The following is a 23,249-nucleotide window of genomic DNA, read 5'->3' on the forward strand; positions in this document are numbered from 1 at the left end:
ACAACTTGGGGGTTCCTGAAATAACTGAAGAATCACTCATAATGAAAAAAATCAGAACACATCATATCTCAGCTTGTTGTATGGGTATTAATGAATAAATTACTGTGATAATGACACGATCAAAAAGCATTGATTAGACAATTAAAATGAGTACAAACAACTGATTAAAAGACATTATTACATTGTTTAAGACCTGACATGTACACAATGTTTTAATAAAGGTAATACTCTGAGAGAAGTGATCTTTTACTCCTCTTATATAATGGATATGAGTTAGTATTGAGGTAATGACTGATTAACTTCAACTGGGAAAAAAATAAGCGCCCTGATAAAGAGCTCTTCTCATTCAGGAAGAAAAGAAGCTAATGATAAAGTTAGATGATGTGCTACCTGGTTTGATTTGATTCTCCAGTATTGAATCCTAAGGTGTATATGATGAGATGATTAAGAGCTAAAAGTAATAAATATAAATGTGTCTTTGGAGGATGTAAACAATGAGAGAGCTTCTTGTATGGGTAGGTATATCACCTGATGGTGATAATCATCTTATGGCCTGTAGCACCTGTTTTACAATCCATATTTTTATGTGGAGAAGCTTAAGAAACAAACCTGTGAACATGCCCCCTGTAGGAGTAATAAAGAATTTTCAGCAATATTTAAAATGATATACTGTTTACATAAGGTTTTTACATAATAACTTGAAAATGCTGAACTTAGGGTTGTATTTAAAAGATGGTTATTGTGATACATCACTGAGAGTTTCATTCATGCATGCATCATATCATGAGGCATATAGAATAATACAATATATAACATATTTTGCTGCAGGTGGCTCGTTAAACCAGCCATGAGTGAAATATATGAAATAATCAGCAGCACTGCGGCTAAAAGAGCTCTCAGGTGCTAGGCAGGCAGCAGGGCTGTGTTCACATGTGGGCTGTGTTCACATGTGTTCACATCAAATGAACACAGCTGCTTTCTGCATAGACAAAATCTTAGAACGTGCTGATTTAACATAAATAATATTTTCGAAATCAACCATTGAAGCAACAAGACGAAGGATTTCTGGAAAAGACAATAAAATCATTCAAGGACAACAGTGGTCAGGACCAGCTGGGTATACTATATACTAGTGATACCCAGCAGTGATTTCATGCCAAATCAACTCAGCACAAAAACAGCCAATATAAACCAAAGAGTGGAATGCCCAGCTTCACTGCAGATTTCATTCTCTATGACTAAAATGGAAATAAAACCAGAAAAATAGTTCATTCCTAAATGTGTGTGCAAACCTCAAAACTGTAACTCTTAGAGCTTATCTGGACCTGGCATTAACATACCTTTTTGGTTATTGGATGATGTTCAGATTTTTCTTGACCACTTAAAAGCCAGATGTAAAGATTCCCAGGAAGCACTGTGATCAGATTATGATCGGATTACTCCATTCTACATTCAGAGGTGGTCAGAACTGGATCTTGTCCATAATAGTTTTTTTTGTGATTAGAGTCAGTGAAAATGCAATAATTCAAAATACAACAGTAGAAAATTATTAGTGTAGTTATTTTTCGATTTTTTCTCTCATCTCCCTCATGCTGTACATTTCCATACTGGCATCCTCATGTTTTGCATTAGATGAAAGCAGTATTACAGGAAGGGAACGTCCTTGTGGTTCTAAATAGTTCTTTACGTTATCACATACAGTAGTTGTGGGCTGCATCTCTCTATACCTGACACTGATTGGTTTGTAAAATGTTGCCAGGTGTTGAGGCAAATTCTGCCTCCCTGCAAAGAACTCCCCTTTGCGTGCATATTTCTCTTATTTTTGTTCATAAATAAAGGTAAATCTAGTTACAGTAGATGCATGAATAACATGCATTAGCATTTGAGCATATACTGCTGTGTGACGCAAGTCAACGCAAATGGGAGTCAGATTTTGGCACATTACTGGTTCTTTTTTCGTGTGTTGTTTAATGGGTGAAGATAGCCTGCCTTAATTTCCAGTAAATGGTATGAAAGTCTGAACCATCCAAAAATTCGTTTACACTCCAAATGAACCAGACTATAGTTCAGTTGATCCAGATCAAGACCACCTCTTTTAAACAGACCAAATGTTGGTCCTCTGATCCAGACCATGGTTCATACTTGCTATTTTGTCTCGGACCAAACTAAAACTGTTCACATGCTCCTAGACTGGGATAATCTGTATGCACCATAGTGACAACTGTTCTGAATCAAAGTCTGATCAAAGTATATCCAGATAAAAAGAAGCATAATGCATGTTAATGCCAGATGTAAAAAGGCTCCAAGAAGAAAAAAAGTGCTCTGCAACTCCCCACATATTCTTAAAGAATGTGAATGAAAATTTCCTAAAATGAGAACTGATCAGTCCTAGCAATTCAATGTCAAACGCGGCCAGAAACATGGGGGGAAAAAAACAGGAAACATATCAATATGAGAACGTACCGCCACTCCTGAGAAGACCTGCTACTTACTCCTCACTCCCTGTAGTGCTATTAGCACAACTAATGACTGAAACCTTGCAAAATGCAAAGCTAAAATCAGTCATTTCCTGCTTGCACACATTTAAATTAAACAGTTTTTAATACAAGATGAATACAGCACTCCTCTGCCAATGAAAGAACATGGGATTTTTAGATGTTAGGAGAGTCAGTGGAGGCCATGGAGTTGATTTTCATCATTTTGCAGGAATTTCAACACATTTTAGCTAAAGGTAAAGGTAAAAAGTGAACACAGTTGAGATTCTAGTGTGTGCATATGCTCTGAATTTTCTTCAAAGTGTAGTGATAGTCTTGATATGTTATGATAGATTGGCTGCTTGGAAAATGAGAACAAGAAAAAATGTAGTAACTTGGCATCTTAATTTGGCCAAGCTTGGTGATTAAGCTCGATGTTGAGGTGCATAGGGTGTTTTGCTGCAAGTCGTCCATCTCGGCAGGGTGCCTGCAGCGGAGAGGCCCTACAAAACGGCCATCACAGTGTGAGTGGACTCTCATCCAGCACAAACCATACTGTGCTGTAGTGCAAATGATTGCTCAGGCAGGGGGTTACCCTGCCCAACAGGTGGCTACACACTGCGGGATGGGTGAGATCACAAAGGCCAACTTGGAGATTCAGTTGAACATGATGGAGTCTGGGTCACGGTTGGCTATTTGGGCCATGTGCTTTAAAATGTCCTTCTTGGTGATGATGCCCAGTAAGCGCCTGTGAGAGGAGGAAGAGCGGATTTTAAAAACTGAACAGCATTTCACTAAACATACATTCTGAATCATATTTGACATTTCCTTTCTTTTTTTTAGGACTGCATAAACATAAACATTAAATTTGAGTCGATTTCCTAATCTGGGTTCATGATTTGATAGTGTCACGATATTAATTTCAACATCAATTTAAATTTGAAATGTTAATTTTGTGAAAGAAATACAAAATGTTTAAACATGGATTCCACATCCATGCAATTGCTATGTAGTTATGGTATTTCAGGTGGGTTCCATGGTGTTGCCAGCTGGTTGCTATGGTGTTGATTCATATTTTTATATGGTTGCTATGGTGCAGGTAGGTAGTGGCTAAGCGGTTACTATGGTTTCCTAGGTGGTCACTTTGATGTTGCTTAGTGGTTAGTAGGTGGTTAGTTACATGTTGGCATGTGGTTTCTATATGGTTGCTAGGTATATGGTTGCTATGGTATCTGAAGTGGGGCAATAATGTTGCTAGGTGGTGGCTAAATGGTTGCTATGGTGTTGATTACTGGATTCTACTATGTGGTCACTATATAGTGTTTTTTTTTTTGTGGTCGCTGTGGTATTCAAGGTGGTTCTGTGAAGTTGCTAAGGTATCCAAGTTGGTTGCTGTGGTGTTCCCAAGTGGTGAATATGGTGTTGCTATAATGGTATTCCATGTGGTTGCTATGGTATTGACAAGTGGAAGAGGAAAAATATGGCAAGGTGACAGCTAAGGTAAATTAGGCAGTTGCCATGGTCTTGCTCAATCGGCTATTATGCACCTTTTATTGTTTTTGCATTGCAAGAAATGCAAGATTTGCATCACAATCCATATTTTAAAAGTCTAAATTTGTTACCCATTATGAGTGACGAGACACTGGCGCAGTCCAAGTTTGCGAAAGATGTCCACCACAATGTCCATGGCAGTGTGGTCTGTTACGGTGAATGGGCTGAGATCCATGATGCCACGCAGCTTCAGGGAAGGGGGGAAGTTGGGAGGCTGGGGGGGGGTGTACTCCGTGAAGAAAACTCGAGAGGTGCTGACAATACCTTCCTGCCTTAGGCGAGCATTGTCTGAAGGAGGGAGATAAGAAATAATGAGGTGCAGGAAAATAATATTAGCAGTTAAAAAGCCTTCTGTAGCCCACAACACAACACACTATGGATAAGAAAAAACAAATATACAAACTTGTCTTCTTGGTTGTTTACTTAAAGCAGTATTATGAAATAATTAATTTTCTGACACCTATGCTTTCTCTACAGTAGGGGTGGGCAATATGGCCCTAAAATAATATCATGATATTTCAGGGAATTTTTGCGATAACAATATTCTTGGTTATGCGATGAACGTTAAATTTAAAAAATAATTTCAAGAATACCCCACTGCAAAACGATGAATATTATATTTTATTTACCGTTATTATTGTGTACGATATGATATGGCACACCCCTAATTGAGATTTTCACCGGATTGTAGCTGAAGTCAGTGATCCAACATGTCATGATACTAATAATGCACTCCATATATACAAGACTTAAGCAGAATAAATGATACTCTCTAGGAAATATTAAATGGAATATGAGAACAGTGTAAATTTTCCTTTTGCTACAAGCAAAAAGTTGTTATCCTGATGGCCCATATGATCCTAAAAATAATATCATTTCATTTCAGGGTATTTTTACAATAACAATATTAAAAAACATTGACATTATTATTACATACAATACATAATGGCACACCCTCACTCTACAGTCATTAAATGGATTTTAAAAAGGACACTCACTGAGTTTTTATCACAAGCTGAGAAACAGAAGCATGTTAACTGAGGAATTTTGCAAGATTTTACAAAAATATGACTTGGGTGATGAAACATTAGACAGTTATAGACAGTACAGTGTGCTGTTTTTGTCATACCAAGGCCGGAGTACCACCAATAATAGGACAACTCTCCGTTTTAAGGCTCAGAGGAGATTCTTTTTGTCATATATATTTAAATGGCACTGAACAGTAAGATCAACATGCCAACTTTGCCATTCCACATAAACTCTCACACTCATGCAGCAGCTGCTGCTGCTGATTTTTCAGTTACTCACCGATAGAGATGACCACATCCCGGCGCAGCACAAAGCCAACCAGCCTCTGTGACTCATGAGAGACCACCACAGGGAAGCCACTGTAAGTTGTGTCAGCAATAAGTTCCTCCACCTCCTGTACAGTCATGCCATCCTGTGTTATAACAGAGAGCGGGGGGTCGCTACGGCGAGGCCGCATAATGTCCATGGCCAGCGTCTTGTGGCTAAACTCCTCTTTATGCTCTAGAAAAGGGTAACCATTCAGTCTGATGTGGGCCTCATAGATGCCTTCACGACCCAGCGCATCTGCCACCCACTTGCTAGTCATGGTAGCAGCCATGAGGGGCACAATGTACTCTAAACCTCCAGTCAGCTCAAACATGATGACCACCAGAGAGACGGTCATACGGGTCACGCCACCTGGAGAGAAACAAAAGAGAGAGATTGAAAAAAGGTGCAGCATAAAACTAAAACTACAGCATATTCATATGGTTATACCCCACTAAAAAGTCTAAAAAGACTACTGCCATTTCCTTTTCAATCTGCAATAAAACATTTTAAACTTTAAGTTTAAAGCATAAAAACTGCCACAAGAGTTATGGGTCATTCTCTCTTACCCAAACAGGCAGCGGCGCCCACCATGGCATACAGTCCTGGTGTGATGCAGTCTGCTCCAGGTGAGCACCAGCCCTTGAAGATCACCCAGTCATGGTTGTAATATGCCAACTGCTCCATGCCCACCCCCAGCAGCCTGCCTGCTATCGCTCCAACTGCCATGCTGGGGATGAACAGACCTGAGGGTACCTGCATCAGAAAAAAAGATCAGAATCTAAACAGAAACAACACAGCAGCAGTCAGATCAGATAAAGAATAGTACTGCCATTTAATCATCAGCCAAATATACCACAACAGTAACAGGATGCAGTCAAGTAACACTGATTCTTTGTAACAGGTTTTATGCTCTGCACCATTCACGTCAAACTGTTTTTGATTCTATTAAGGACATCATCATTATTTCCAAAATCTAGCAACTTCACAACAGAAGGAAAAACTTGAGCTAATGTCTATCAGTCTTTAGAATTTAGAAACAAAATATAGAACAACTCCCAGACGTGTAGTTACATTTCCAGAGAGGTATAGGGTATTCAGCGACAGGCAGGCTACACCGTAGGTTTGACGCAGAAGTATAAATTGGCCTTTAAATTCAAGGTTTGTATTTAGGCATGAATTAAATTACCTTTTTATTTAAAATATAATCATCTTCTGTTTGCTTTTTTAGCAAACAGTTTTTAATATATCAATAATTATGAAGGACTGCCAAGCCCTAACAAATTCACTCTGAATTCTGTCCTTCCTCAATATTTTAAATGGAAATATGTTCCAATTCATGGTAAGATCACAAAATCTGTATTGAAGTCATTACTTTTATGCATCCATGTTGGTTGCTTTCATGCATCAACCAATATTTATATTTTTAATCCCCAGTGTCAGTCAGATCAACTGAACAAAAAAAAAAAAAAAAAAAAAAAGAACCCACACACATCAACCCAATGATCTGCCACCGACCAATGACCCAAATCTATTTTAGAAGGCACACAGCTGCTGTTACCCAGTTCTGAGAAAACTTGCCTCTAAATGCCTCCATAATCCAGGTTCAACTGCAAAGTTTCAGTTGCAGCTTTGATGTTTCTCTGATGAGGCTCAATTTTAGAAAAAGTCACTCTAATGCTTTTAAAAACGCAACATAAAAACGTAAAAAAAAAAAGAATTATGCAAATAAAAGTTTTGACTGAGTCTAAGCTGACCACAGAATCAAAATGGTATTTAACAATATAGACGTAAAAATACTTAACAGTGAACAAATATTATTGAAATTCATGTTCAAATTTCCTGTGCTCACTTTTATAGCAGCAGTTTATGCAACATATTCTTGTATCTCAACAAGTAGCTGAACTTACCTTCATACCGAACGTCACCACAGTGATGAGCATCTTAAAGATGAGTGCCAGTGAAAGCTGCCACATGGCTGTGTAGACATCGTGGCCCGCAGGCCGGTCAGGCAACGTGTTGCCACTGAGCTTGATGTCGGTAATGTTTTCATAGTTGCACAGCTGGGATGAGTCCAGCAGTCCACAGTCATTAAACAGCTCAGAAATCAACTCGCTGGTGCTCATGCGCGTGTAACTGTTGGGGAACGCCAGTACTGCTGTGACCGCTGTTACCACCAGCACCTCTAGCACTGGGTAGTGGCCTAACCATGTGGTCTTGCGCCTTCGACACCAGGCAATGTTGGCCCGGATAAAGAAAGCACCCCAGATTCCTCCGAAGATGCCCAGAAACACAAACGGCACCAGCTCCACAAGGTGCCAGGGGGAGTGGAACTCCACATAAAACAGCACAAGTCGGCTGTTCCCGAACGGGTTGATAGAGCGCAGTGTGAAGGCAGCCACCAAAGCAGCAAAGAAAGAGCGCCACAGTGTCTTCAAGGGGAAGTAATAACTCACCTAAAGGAGGAACATGTACATTTTAAGTTAGAATACAGTTGCAAAACATATGTACATATTTTCTAGAAATAAATATACACACAAACCTGCACTAACAATATAACTTACCTGACTAACACTGTGTAGGTTGCCTTTGTGCCAGCATTAACTTCTGCTACTGTAGCTCTTCTGTCAAACCACGTGACCTAGTCTTGAATTCCCTAAGTGAGTATTGCGTGTCTATGAACCACTTTTCGTAGGTACTAATTGCTGAATACTGGCCGTCAACACTCCCTAAGATCTGTTGTTTAGGAGGTGCTTTGGCTTATTCCATTAGCCATCATGATTTGGTCCTTGTCAAAGTCATTTACATCCTCATGCTTGGCCATTAGTCCCAGTTCCAACGCATCAACTTAATAAACTGACTCTTTATTTGCTCAATATAGTTATCTAACCATTCACCTTTTAACATGTGCCATTTTAACCAGATAAATACCTATTTTTATGTGCAATATGATACAGTATCTGTCGATGCTGCCATCAATCTTATACTGCCTGCTTTTAAACGCACCTAAAAATGGAAACCCTAATAACATACATCAATTTCCATATTTAATCAATGGTGTCCATGCCTATAGGGACAAATACATGCATTACTTGCAGGATTGAATACACAGAGACCTAGGTTATAGAGATTGAGCAGGCTATTGGATCATTATAGCTGTTACCCTTATTTATTCCAGTAATCTGCTTCTCAACAAAGAATAACAAAATATTTAAAAGTTATCTTGATTCAAAGACAAAAATATGCAATTAAGTTGGCAAACTGATTAGACTAAAAATTATCTCAGAGCACTATTTAGGCTTATGTTTTCAACAGTGGCAGGAAAGGTGTTCTATTAAAAGGCAATAATAGCAGTTGCACCAAAGCACAGAAAGGAGATTATTTACCTCCTCCAGGCTGAAGAGGACTCCTCCAATAGGAGCACCGAAAGCCACAGAAACACCAACTGCAGCTGCGGCAGAAAGCACCTGATGAATGTACAAATAGAGGAGATTTAGTAGAGTGTCAAGGTTAAATAATGTCTCTATAACTCATATAAATAACACAAGCAAATACTATAAGAAACATGATTTTACTAGCACTAGGAACACAACAAAATCTTCACTGAAACTATAATGAAACTGCTTTGGTTGATAATAATAGAGTAGAAAAGACCCTGCTAAAGTAACAGTGAAGCTCTATCATTGAAAAAATACTGCTATACCTTAATCCCACTTCAAACTTAATTTCTCATTACAGAACAAAAATTTAACAGTATATCTGACAATGTCCATTGTATTCCTTGCGATTCTATGGTCACAGCGAAAGCAGAAAAATATCTGGAATGTGTTTGAGAAAAATATATTACCACAAAGACAGGTTATCAGACCATTCTAAGTAGTATGTGGCAAACAGGCTATTTTAGTGTCATTGTGTTTTCAGGGTGAGAAATGGAAGATTTTACTGTGTTATTACTTTTTCCACAAACCCTCCCAGTACCCCCCCACATCCACAAATTTTCATGTCTCTTACTGCCAAACAACAGCAGCAGCAGCACTAACCCAGAATATCGCTTTACACCATTTTAAATGCTCTTTCCTAAAATTCTTCTCTCACTCACCTCTCTTCTTTTTGCCTCGTTCTTTCGATATTTGGTGAAAAGGTGGCAGAGAATGTTTCCGCAGCAGCAGGCTACATGGACCAGAGGACCCTCTTTGCCCAAACTGAGGCCAGACGACACAGCCAGCACCAGAGTGATAGTTTTTATCATCAGGGTCCATTTTCCCAGGTAACCACGGATGATGAACCCACTAAGAATGGTTTTAATCTGAGGAAATGAAAAATAAGCTGAGCATCGCTGCATAAAACATTTCTCTACAACTAATGACTTCTTTATGAGCAAAAAAAAAAACATGGCAGTAATACAATTTTATAATCATAATATTGGACTGAACATGTAAGAAAAAATCTGAAACCCTACATATTTCAGGCAAAATTTCACACAGAAATAGGGCAGTAGTATTTTGTTCCACGTTGTTTGTGATACTTAGCAGCAGCATTGTAAATTAATGTAGGGCAGAGTTTTTGAGTGAGCACTAAAGAGAAAGATTGTGTTGCTGTTGCGTCCAAAGATCAACGGCTGTTCTGACAATATATATTGTGTATAGCACCATTAATAGCTCCTAAGACCTGATTTACAATAACTGCTTACCAATTTATTCATACTAAAAGGGCAGCAATCATTTTTAGCAAACGAGTTTCCCCCCAAAAAATAAACAAATACTAATCTTTAATTGAAAGATTTTCGTTGTGATATCAAGCTAAATGCTTCATAACCTTCTCTGCTCACTTTTGAAGTTTCGAATGTGCTAAAAATTCTAGAGGGGACAATGAGTAAGAATAACATTTGTGAGAACAGCTGGCAAAAAAGAAATAAATATCTAAAAATCCTCAAAAAAATATGTGTGTGGGGGCTTGACTTAAGGAAAAAACTGTTACGAAATATAAATAGTTTTAATGCCTTACCTCAGGGATACCAGAGCCACAGGCGTAGGGAGCGAAGGCTCTGACTAGAGACACTGCTAAGAAGGAGAAGAGAAGGGCCCAGCACACATACAGGAGATAGTTCATGATGTAGGCTAAAGGCCCGTCATTGTAGCCAATAAGGAGTTCAGCCCAGCTCTTCCAGTCAGGACACTTGTCTCTCTCCTGGAACGTGTTCTCGTTGGAGCTCCAGCAGCAGTGTTCATGGTTAAACCAGAAGCCACGGAGACACACTCCTTCTTTCAGGTCTGTCATCCAGTGAGCAGAGATATCAATCCCACCAGCCAAGGCACCTTCAAAATATAGCCGGAGATAAATAAAACATTAGAGACAATGATGAAGTGAAGTGAAATCTGACTGTAATTCAAAAAGCTGAAAGACTAACCTGACATCAGTCCAACCAGGAGCATGAGGAGCCAACCAGAGAAGGCATCATTAATGCTCTTCATCAAATGCCACGTTGACTCTTTACTCTTATTGGTGATCTGCAGAACAGAGAAGTACATAACTCCAAGTAGGTGCAATGTAAAATAGCTGAATACATTTATTACAAGGGGCATTCACAAACAGCTGGACACAAAACGCATTATGATAATGTCTAGCTAACCTCTCTGTGGCGGTCGCGGTCTTTGGACTTTTCTCGAACCCAGTCGATGGTGTTAAAGTCTTCATAGGTGCCCACACCCGGCACTGGTTCATCCAAAAGGTCCATCAGTTTAGGGACCCCATTTATTCCATTTTCAAGACCAACTGTACATTGAAAACAGAATGTTATTAAGACCACAATCAGCCTAGAGGAATGTCAAATTGCCCCAAAGGGTGGCTTCCAACAGATCTACTTCTGACATATATCATGATTAGGATAATACAAAAAGCAAAATGTCATTTTTTCTTGTCTACAATAAACATATTCGTAAAGTGCTCAAACAGCAAGTCTGAGATGACTTTATTGCTTGCACATTGCCTTGAAGATCCATAATAGGTGGTGTTAAGCTTCAGTGATTTGAAAATGAGCCATGACACAAGAGTGCCGAGCACACAAAAGACAGCAATAAAACGATTCGTTGACACATATTGCTGTTTTACTACAGGTAAAACTATTATTTCCCTTGTGAAAGAAACATACTTGATTTAATTATTAAGTTTGTCATCCATTACATGCTTAGAAAATCTGTGAATTTCAGAACCAAAAATATTATTGTTGACTGAAAATCTGTACTGATGATGAATCTACAGTAAAAACAGTGTCATGAGATTTAAGCAACATGTACTTACTTGTTCTGGCCCTACCAGAAGACATAACAGAAGTGGTATACTAAGAAGGCAGTGTAGGCAAACAATGTAGACAACCCCAAGTCAAAATATGAAACCGGGACACTGAAACAACCAGAGGAGACTTTGATCTCGCTGATAAAAGGCTTATAGCACTGTTCTCTGTGTGTGTGGTGGTAAATACCTGAATAATGACCTCACCCATTTCACACCAGGATTTACTTTCTCAAGACTGAATACAAAAAGCTTCTATATTACTGATATGCCCCCTAAACGTATATCACTTTCCAGGAGAATTGTAAAAGCACTATGGGAAGTTCTTGTATAACAATAATTCAGAAGAAATGCTGAGAATAAAATTGGAACTGGCAAAAAACAGGGCAGATAGTCTCTACATTTTTAACTTAGAAAACTAACCATTGTTTTTTTTTTTTTATCTTTTTAAAGACCTACACTAAATATATAAAGCTGAGGTGCCCCACATGAGAGCAATTCCCCTTGACTGACTAAAACTCTCTCTGTAACTGCAAAAAAACAACAACAATAAAAAATCTGGCAACAGGGGCACCAGAAAGTGTCTGTAAAAAATAGTAGTAACTTTTTGTAAGTTAAAGAACAGGAAGATACAGTTCAACAGACATTTTCTGCCATTAAATAATAGTTTTTTTTTTGTTTTTGTTTTTTTAAACTGAGACCACTTTCTTAAAAGCATATAACACAAATATTAGGTTAAAGCAAGCTCGATATTTTTGTATTTTCTGACGAAACAATATTTTAAACAAACCAAAAATAACTGTTCGTACACTGGTTCTTATGAAAATATATAAAAAATATATATATAATATATGTAGCGTGGCCAATGTTGGTCTATTGTAGTAGCGTAGCCACTGTAATTTAGTCTTTTTTTAGTTTAGTCTATTTCCAGTATCGGTTTTAAATATCGGCCAAATCAGTTAATGCTGTTGATTCTAAAAATGAATAAATAAATAAATAAACAAACAAACACACATTCACACGTTGTCCATAGTAATGCTCTCAGAATGTTGAGTAAAGTTACATATCCCTTATAAACTTCATTAGTTAAAATGGCTGAGAAAGTGCTGTAAGGAACTTTACACAATTTTACAGGGTCTGACACATAGCTAGGTTAAGTCACCATGGGCTATTTTGTGTATTAATGCGATTTGGAATATAATGTGTTGCGTGTTGTAATTGAAGGTGTTTCGGTGGACGTTCACATAATGATCTCTAATTAAATTTTCAATTATCTTGCGATTTCGCCCGTTATTTACCCGATCCAAAGTCACGGTCCAAAGGAGGCACATCTTCAGTGCTGGAAAAATCCAGAGTGGCTCCAGCGATTTCCACCATGTCCTCATCGCTGGCGGCACTCTGCAGGCTGGTGAAGCTCTCGCTGCAGTAGCCCGTGTTCTCCATCATCACTTCAACATAGCACAGCCCTTTGGTCTAGTGTTTAAAAAATGTAGAGGAATATTATGTGTAAACGTAGCTGGTGTTAAAATTACAGTGAGATATCAGAAACTGAACTGAACTAAGGCGCTTATATGAGGATTTTAACAGTAAACTAGCTACAGTCAACAAAACAACACAAGACAGGTTTAGCTATTAGTGGCTAGCTTGAGCTAGTAATACATTTTACATAACCTGGGTTAGCTAGTTAGCTAACAAGCAAATAAGATAAATTACAGGTCCTTACAGTATAACAGGTTATTATTCTGGACTCAGGATAGATGACAAGCTAGTTAAACTTATTTAACTTACATTAAAATGAACAACTAGCTAGTAAGCGCTGTCTAACGTGTCCCCAGTTAGTTAGCTATCCTAGCTTGTTACCTAGGTTACATAGCTAGCTATGGAGGCTAAACCTAGCTAAGCAGAGCTGTCAGTGTAACTGCTAACTAAATAATAAGATAAATTACAGTCCTTACATTTAAACAGGCTAGTCAGACTGGACAGATACTAAGCTTGTTAGCAAACTTATTTAAGCTAAAACGTAGGTTAAAATTAACAATTAGCTAATTAGCGCTGTCTAACTTGTCCCCAGTTAGCTTAGCTAGCCAAGCTGGTTAACGTTACCTAGGTTTACAGGGCTAGATATGGTGGCTTTTTTACGCTTAATATTTGCTAAATTAACAATCAACTAACTAACAAAATAAGAGCTGTCAAACTTGTCCCCTGTCAGATTGTGTTAGCTAACGTATCGTTAGCTAGTTAGCTACGTTACCTAGGTTACCAAACCAGCTGACTAGTAAGCCAGCAAACTAACCTAGCTAAGCTAAGCTAACGCGACATGTCCTACGTTAAAGCTGGCAAATCAACCCAAAGCGTAGCGGCAACACGGTCTAAATATAAATCACACGACCAGCTAGGCTAGCGATCTAACTAGCTAATTAGCTATCAAATAAATAAATACGCACCAACAGCACTCTTTAAGCTCAGGTAGCTAACGTAAGCCAGCCAACTAAGCTAACATAAACAGGCTAGCTAAAAAGCTACCGTTAGCCAGCATTTCCAGAAAACAACCAGAATTAGTCACTCATACCATTTAGCTCAGCGTTTCCCGGACATTTTCACTCACTAGATACTGCGGCACACACTGCCTTAGCTAAGCATTTACTATTGTCATTAATCTGGTTAAAAATTACCTTTATAGCTACTTTTGTTTTGCATCAGCAGCCAGTTTACCAGTTCCACCACATCTCCTCACAGACATGAACAGACGAGCGCCGACAGCCCACAGTATCAGCTCGGTAATCTTTCTCATAAACAGACATTTATTATTTTTTAAATGTTTATTTCTTGTTATAACTCTGTAAAAACATGGTATGACTAAGTCTGATTAGTTATTGGAGTGTTCAAACACGTTACGGGTATTATTAGATAAATAAATATCCTAATCCTAAGTGTTTAAATCAGGGTTTCACACATAATACTGCACCACTGTCCCCATCTAGTGTTCACAGAGGAGCTGGTATAAGCTTTTAACCTGAAGGCTGTATTTTCTTCATATTTATCATGTTTATGTAACATATGTGTTCTTTATATATTCATTTACTTGCTTATTTTATTTTCTTATATTCATTATTATTTACTGTAAAGACTTTGATCAATGATTTACAAAAGTTTGGTTAATTATTTTTTTTATGTGACATCTGTATGCCTTCCATGAAAACCAAATTTGTTTCTCTGTTGGGAACCATAATAAATTATTTCTTAAATAATCTTGAACCTCTCTAAAATATGCAGAAGGTACAAAAGAAAGATTTTCCATATATTTTTCTTATTTTGATAAACCATTACCTCAGTTTAACAACAAGACAATCTAAATATAATTTCATTTTGTATTCAAAGGATTTAAATATTTTTTTAATTAATTAAAACTACTTTTTAAACTGATTTACACTTTTAAGATTTTAAGATTTAAAGTTATATGTACGTGCATGCAGATGTGTAGCTCAAATCAACAGAACACCACTAATATAGAAATATTCAAATGTTTGGGATCAATGTATTCAGTAAACAGGCCCATTTGGATAGTGACAGATTATAAAATATGACAGTATTTAATGTGGTGATCCTGTGCACTTTCACAGATTTCAACTAATTAGCAGCTAACTTAGAATGTGAGATATAATTTCAGTGTGTTCAGAATATAAATAATCTGTATCTACTTTTTAATACAGCAATTTCAACCTTATAATTTCTAACAGTCCGTTTATTACTCTGTTTAAGTACACAAATAATGTGACATGTTTGTCATACAGTCGTATAAAATATTTAAAATAAATTGGTGAACAAATCTCAAGGCAGGAAACAGATATTTACATTTATTTATTGAGCATTTTCTCATATTTTTTGGTGCCATCAAACTGGAAATATTGTAAGTGGAACACCTAGGTGGATAGTTATATGTGAATCTACTTTACATTACAGAGCATTATGTGAATTATTATTAAATACAAAAGGTACAAAAAATAATTTTATTTCATAGATTGTGTTTGAATTTCATGACGAATAAACAGATAGAAATGCTTGGTCCTGGACCTGCAATTATTGTATTTATTTCTGTTTTTTTGTCTTGACAAGGGGTTTTTAACAGCCATATGGGTCAGAAAGAGTTCATTGTCAGAAGCATTGTGGTCAGGTGGAGTCTGACAGGTTCATGCATTTAGACCAAAGTACACACACACAACCACTGTGAACACACACACAAACATAAACACATAAACACATCTAATGACAGAACATAGTTGGAAATTGGTCCTTAGGTACCTTTTAAGCAAACTAGGGGATAAACATTGAGGTAACACAAAAGTGCCTTGTTGCATACACACAGGCCTGTACAAGTACTGCCAAGGGTCAGTGGTGTGACCGCTAAGGCCTTGACCACTGCTATAATCTGGTACAGGCACAGGTGACGAAACCTGACAGAAGCCTAAAGGCTCAAAGTTCCTATCTGGAGATTCTACTTTGAATTGTAAGCACTCACACAGAGATCGTTATTAATTCTACTGCGCTGCCAGGCTACTTATCAGTTTCGTAGTAATTATCTTCAAGAGGCCTATTTTTATTTCAATGACGCTACAGTATTTTTTGCTTATTATGCTCATAAATGAACGCTGCATTTCTTCTGTTCACTGTGTGTTTGGCAGCAGCTGCAGTAGCTTCACACTTGCTTTATGGGTTATAATTGTAAGTGCCAGTATTACATGCAGGCTGATGTGCCGTACAGCTTTTAGCACATCCATAAACTTTACTTTAGGGTCATTTCTGCTGTAAAACACTAGCAGCAAAGTTCAGAGCAAGTGTTCACTCAGGTATGTAGCAATAGGCACAAAATTATTTTGCATTGTCATACAGCCCTGCAATTAAGCAATCGTAAAATATATGTGCATGAATCATATTGTCATATATTACATGTATGGCAATATAAGACAAAACATACATACACTTTATATGAAAAAAAGTATAAACATTAAAATAGGAACATTTTCATATTTTCATATATCGTATCAGGCCTTTAAATATATGCATGGTTATGTATGTGAAATACACTTATATTATTTTATAGTATACACTTAATCTAACATATTACATATCATATCATTCAATATATATATATTCATATATGCACAATTTTTTTACTATGGGTATCTTACATATGTAGGTAAAAATAATATATCACCAAGGTAACATATATGAAAACACCACTCTTGATTTAGAGAGATAAATGTCATATATTGCATTGAATGTATGTGTGGGTGCTGAATGCTACAAAAAAATCAATACTTTAGATCTTCATTAGATTAATATTTTTTCTAATATTAAAAAAATTAATATTAGATTATTTTTTTTATTTGACAGGAAACTCAAACTTAAAGCTGAGATCAGTCATTTAAAACTTTCATTGGTGCTGCCTCTGAACATGGATTACACAAGGCTTCTGTTTTGCACAGTAAGGGATTAAGTTACATTTGTGCAAATACAATAGGATCAAAGTAAGTAAGGTTTTATTAACATTTATTATCCTCTGCACACTTTTTGTGATTTAAGCTGTAATACTATTGAACATTGCTTTTACTTAAAAACTTTGTATCTTTAAAAAAAGCTTAACTTACAATGGAAGTCAATTTAAAAAGCTTTTATTTCAAGTCATTTTAAAGCATTTGTATTGGCTCATTTATCACACAATTTTGACACAATGCTTAACAATGAAAAGCTTCTAGATTCACAATATTTCAAGACAAAAAAACAGCAAAATTGGAAATGTGAAATTTGATTGCAATATGTGCAGTTTCCTTAGAGACCATTTTTTTATATGTATAGTATAATTTTGAATGATATATTATAATTTTTAATGCAGATTTTTGAGTGATTATTACAGTTTTTACTATTCACATACATCACAAATCTTTGTGTGTGTGTGTGTGTGTGTGTGTATGTGTGTGTCTGAAAGAATTGTGACCCTCTTGGTAAAAAGAAGGATTGGGCAATGTGAACTTTTACCTACATTCCCCCCAAAGTTACAGAGCTTTAGTGAACTGCAGGATACTGAGAGTCTGTACATACATCCCAAATACACTTAAATGTCTTTTGGGTACAATAACTGAGTTTATCCTAATTCAGTATTGAAATATTTATGTGCACCTGAAATACATTAATTGAGACATTTTGTTTGTTTATGAAAAAATGTGAAAAAGATGTAAATTAATGATGTAAGAGACTAAAAACAGAATAAAAAACAAAAGCCAATACTGTATTTTGATTAGATCCTAAATGTTGTTTCTTGTTCCATTATATAAATACATTGCATACTTTTACATTCAAAATCAGACTTACTCTTAAAAAAACTTTGTATCTTTAAAATTGCAAATTTACATAAGAATATAAAAATTGGAATTACATTGGAAATCAGTGAAAAAGATTTTACAGCATGAAATTATAAAGAACAACAACCAGATTGCAACAAATTGAAAACAGTAAAAATAGAGACGAGGTGGAGAAGAGTTTTTTAGTGTGACAGCAGTGTTAATATATGTTAATACACACTATTCTGAATATAAGCATGTAAATGCAGGGTCGTTGCCTCGGCCTGTGTACAGGACAGTTTTTTGACACTTTAACAGCAGTCTGAGCAGAATGTTCTGAGCTAAAAGAATTGGCCAACCAGTTGAGCAGCTTCATCTCAGTTCCAGACCTCTGTCTGAGTGAACCTGGTGACATGCTGCTCCTTCCATGCAGAGCGTGCATGATGGAGAGTAACTGAAAATCTATTGTATAGTTTTAACTCAGCAAGACATTTACATTTGGCAAAGTCTGTGAATGATAGTAATCACATCAATACAACAAACACAGAGGATCAAACACTAAATAAAAATCTTGTTTTCGGGAATGAAATCACGGATGCTTAGATGACAGCGGGAGGGTATAGAAGGCAGAAAGAACAGCATGTTCTGACACAGGGAACGCTTTGACAAGACCTTTGTTACCTTTGACTTTGCACATACAAATAGTCACACTTAGAAAGGAATTATAAAAATAATGATGATTTATGTATGTAAAGACACAAATCATTAGACATAAAAACAGTGAGAGAAAATAGAGAAATGTACAAAATGTTCCCTACAATAAACAAAAACAAGAACAATATGCTGTCCTATAAAACAATCTGTACCAAGAAACTAATACATGTCAGGATGCTGTTGAGTCAAACTTCTATATGTCATAAATTATTTTATAGATGTAGATTTTCTGATGTGAATCTAGACATTGTATATTTTAAGCATTTTCTAGAAAATACAGTTAAAAAAACTGCAATTATATATACAGTCTGTCATCATCACATAAACAATAATCTTACATCACTGCTATCACGGCCACACGAACAACCTGGTGGAGTTTGGCTAGAGTGATTCATAGAGCAGTGGTGCTGCCAAAAACAATAATGGACTAATTTAGAAACTTGCACAATCTGTGGTTCAATACATTCCAGTATTTGATGTTCTTCTGATGGTGCCAAAACCCAGCGTTTGTGTCTCAAGATTCTCCCATGACTCTCCATCATGCCATCTTCAGTTGGACTGAGATTTTAATTTCTTATTTTGACGTTGGTTTCTTGCTCAACAAATCATCAGAGAGTACTTTTTGCATAACTGTGGATCAGTCAGTCTCATTCTGCAGGACAAATAACATATAGTAGAAGAATGAGAAATGTTTTGTTTAATGTATAATAATACACCTTTCCTGGGTGGCAGTTCTCTCAAAATGTGTTTGTAATAGAGACTTATGAGCACCTAACCTTTAGTTTATATTGTTAGTCTTTTTCAGTTAACATTTCTGGGTTTTTTTAAATACAGGAAAATGTGTCAACATCATTTTCTGTGGTTATCATTTTATGCTTAATATTCATTAAATAAAGAACAACATTTAACAAAAAATATCCCTTTTAAAATCCTCACTAGTAGTTCATTCAGAATAAAAATGCTTATCATAGCCGTATAAATAAAATCATTTTCAAACTGTAAAACACATATTCAGACTTTTTTAATGAAGTCTAGAATACTGTTATATTGAGTTGAACAATTACATTATAGATATATAGCTAGATAGACAGACAGACAAACAGACAGACAATGTTATTTGGACATTTCTCACATAACATTCCCAGTTAGTCGAATACTAACATTATAGAAATGTTGAAAGTAATATTCCCAAAACTAAGAATTTAAATATTGACAGAAGTGACGTGCGTTTAATAAAGGCTTAATACAAATTTTCTAAGAACATCCAGAAAACTCAGATTAAGCAATCTACAAACTTTGATTATAATGTTATGAGAATGTTCTACTAATCAAAAATGTATTAATAGATTTAGACAAGGCATATACACAGAATGTTTGATTTACAGTAGATCATATCAGCCTATACATTCCTTCTTTTATTAATGGATCTAGTGATTCAGTATCAGATTGACACACCCCCAATTATAGAGCATTTACACTTTAATCACAGTACTTATGTAGGTGAATGCAGTTTGAGATATCTTGTCTAAGAACTCCTTGCAGTGGAGTGTTGTGTGTTTTCCCGGAAGGTATGCTGAAATAAACCCTATTCTGCCACGGTGAAGCCAGTGCTGTTATCCACTACGCTACACCAGCATCACCTTTTTGTAGTGTAGTCTGTGAAAACACAGACTAAAAATGCTGGCCACTTTTTTCATTTTTCTGTTGTCATAAATATCTGAGACTGCATTTCTGCACGCATGAGCAGATGCTGTACGGTTTCGCAGTAGGCCTGTGTCCCAAAAGCCAGATAACTAGAAATCATTGGCTGCTATTTGGAGCTTATCTGCACCATCAAATATTTGACCAACGTGTGATTTCACTGGGGTCAGGACAGTACGGAGGGTGAAAGAGGCTGGAAAAAGGGAGCGAAGGGAGGGAAGGTTGGACTGTGGGTTTATAAAAGCAGGCAGAGCCACAGCTGATCTGTTCGACTGTCAACCAGCATCAACAGCAACCAACATGACACTTTATAGCCGGGCAGTACTGGGACTGTGCCTTTTGGCTCTTCTTTTCACGGTGCATCAGGTAAAGCCTCAGTTGTTCGCTGCATTCTGATATTTTTAAACCAGGAGAGTCATTGTAGTATATTAGTATGGAGTGTAATCTCAATAAATATGTATTTTGCTATGTAGAATGGCATCTATTGAAAGGTTTGATTGAATAGACAATGATTTAGGCTTTAATTATAATTTATTTTAATACCAAAAAATGTTATTGTTTGCTAGAAAGTTTAGCAAAGCATTTTTCAGATGTATAAGAGTTTGTTACATATAACGCAATTAAAAAAAAAAATGTATCAGTAAATCCAAAGCAGTCCAAAAGCCAATATATTTTAGATGTCTGAAGTGCAGGTCTTTCGTTTTTTGAGACTAGGTCTGTTAAATAGGAATTAACCAGTAATTAATCTCAATGTCAATCAAAATCTTTTCTCATGATATAAACATCTATTATTCTGCTTTGAAACACCAGAACAGAATGAGTGAAGCACATTTTAAATATCAGTGGCATACAAGATTATTCACAACTTTTGGGATTTTGAAAAAAAAAAACTGTGCAAATCTGTGTATTTTAGGGATCAAGTGCACCAGCAGTAGCTCCTGAAGCCACATTGAATCTCCAGCAGTCAGACGTCCTACTGAATCGCAAAGCTCGCATGTCACCTGTGTGGAGAATCTTTGCAAGTAAACCACCCGGAGCTTATTGCCATGACCATATAGAGTGCTCTACAGGCCTCTGCAGGTAAATAACACATATATATATAATACTACTAACAGTAAAAATGTATGGTTTTACTCCATATATGTAAAGAATATTTCTATCATCAATATTGAAACATTATTCAAAAATATGATATAATTTACTGTTTGTAGGAGAGGATTTTGCTCTTTCAACCAGCCTGTCCATTCCTGATGATCTGGAGCTACACAACCCAACACAACAGCTAATAGCATATAGAGACGACCACAGATCCACAAAATTCTTGTGTGGAGGTAAATATATCAAGAAACATATTAATTGTTAAATCTGTTATTTCTAATTTACTATATTTTTTGGTGAAAATTTTGAGATTTATTTATTTTAAACAAGAAATGAATGGACATTTCTAAGGATTGCTGTGACGTACAACTTTTCAGAAAGAGAACTTTATTTTTTATTTATACTGTAATATATGGTATCCACTGTAAAACATAGCAATTACTGATGTTTCTTACAAGTACTGATGTTACTTTTTACTTATTTGTTAAATATCATTGCGTTAATCATTTACCACTTAATGTTTGTTTGTTTCATGTTTTTTTTATTCTCACAACAACTGTGTTTTGCATTTTATTTAACAGTAATTACATAATTTGGTATTGTCAGTTATAAAATATATAACATAATTTAGGGGTGTGTCATTGCACAAAAGCCATTCAGTTTCACTTTGGACCTCATGGTTCTTTACAAGGCAAACAAGCCAAAAATAATACCACTAAAATACAAACAGGCAGTGATATAAACTACAGTTTGTTCCACCTATAAGAAGGACACACTGTCCTTATCCAATCTACTGTTTGATGAGTTGTAATTAGATAGAAACATTTTGAAAGTCACTGAAACACTTGTTAATATTCAGATACTAAAAAATAAATAAAAAAGGACCACAAATATTAGACATTTCCTAAACTAGGGGACTGGAAATGTCCAGAAATGTTCTGGGTTATAGTGCACATGTGAAATGAGCTTGAGAGTCACGCTTTTTACATGAGGCCAAAGAGAAAAGGACAGGGGCGGTGCTTGTGAAATGACCATATTTCCTTTAATATTGTGCACCATGAACTGTGATGTCTTAATTGTGATGGTTAAGAACCACATATTATTACATCACTATTAAATGTATAATTTAGTGGTATAAAAAGTAAACCAGGGTTAAATATAACAGCAAAGTGGAAGCATTAATCTTTCTTTTTGCATATTAGTTCATTAGTTTTGCAGCTGCACATAATTTAATTAAAGTTCACTTTAATTTGACAGCATCTAAATGAAGAATACTTAGTGACTCAACTGAAGTATTATGTTTTTATATAAAATTGTCATGTTCTAAGTACTGTACCAGAAATACCTTTATACCTTTATACCTTTTATAGGTATAATCTATACAATGCCATTCATACCTCTAATGATTCTGTTTTATTAAGAAGACTATATTTACATCATCTTCAGTTGGTGCAGATTAAACACCTCGTGTAGTAGCCTACTTGCACAAAATTGTACTGTAAAAAAGAGAAAAAGGCCATTGTGCTGTTAATGGCTCTCTGTGTGTATGTATGTCATTTACAGTGTGCAAAGTTGAAATCTGTCAAATAAAAGAAAACATGATTTTTAACATTGTGTCTTGTTTTTGCCTAGATATGTTTTTGTGACTTAGTAGTGTAATGCGTTACTAGAGTCTGCAGTATTGTCTCGAGTAGTGCTGGGTGATTTAATCTAAAATATATATATATATATATATATATATATATATATATAT

General features: G+C 36.1%; 2 protein-coding genes across 5 annotated transcripts; one reads left to right on the top strand and one right to left on the bottom strand.

Annotated features, from left to right (window-relative positions):
- Positions 1-423: 423 nt before the first annotated feature.
- On the bottom strand, positions 424-14,423 carry clcn5a (chloride channel, voltage-sensitive 5a). 4 transcript variants are annotated; one of them, XM_007254138.4, is made up of 12 exons: positions 14,321-14,423; positions 12,947-13,121; positions 10,990-11,132; positions 10,768-10,867; positions 10,365-10,675; positions 9,460-9,666; positions 8,747-8,827; positions 7,271-7,816; positions 5,930-6,116; positions 5,334-5,732; positions 4,097-4,313; positions 424-3,222 (listed from the first exon to the last, which is right to left on the bottom strand). In XM_007254138.4, exons 2-12 carry the CDS (start codon positions 13,092-13,094, stop codon positions 3,132-3,134), a joined length of 2,430 nt encoding a protein of 809 aa, XP_007254200.3. In that variant the 5' UTR covers positions 13,095-13,121; positions 14,321-14,423; the 3' UTR covers positions 424-3,131. The 4 variants fall into 4 exon arrangements, with proteins under 4 accessions (XP_007254200.3, XP_007254199.3, XP_049322127.1 ...); XM_007254137.4 differs by lacking the exon at positions 14,321-14,423 and adding an exon at positions 14,218-14,309; XM_049466170.1 differs by lacking the exon at positions 14,321-14,423 and adding an exon at positions 14,093-14,117.
- Positions 14,424-20,652: 6,229 nt separating this feature from the next.
- si:dkey-22f5.9 (liver-expressed antimicrobial peptide 2-like) lies at positions 20,653-23,105 on the top strand. The gene is made up of 3 exons (XM_049466672.1): positions 20,653-20,764; positions 21,312-21,478; positions 21,610-23,105. Exons 1-3 carry the CDS (start codon positions 20,699-20,701, stop codon positions 21,647-21,649), a joined length of 273 nt encoding a protein of 90 aa, XP_049322629.1. The 5' UTR covers positions 20,653-20,698; the 3' UTR covers positions 21,650-23,105.
- Positions 23,106-23,249: the final 144 nt, after the last annotated feature.

This window comes from Astyanax mexicanus, chromosome 17 (assembly GCF_023375975.1).
Source record: "Astyanax mexicanus isolate ESR-SI-001 chromosome 17, AstMex3_surface, whole genome shotgun sequence".
NCBI lineage: Eukaryota > Metazoa > Chordata > Actinopteri > Characiformes > Acestrorhamphidae > Astyanax > Astyanax mexicanus.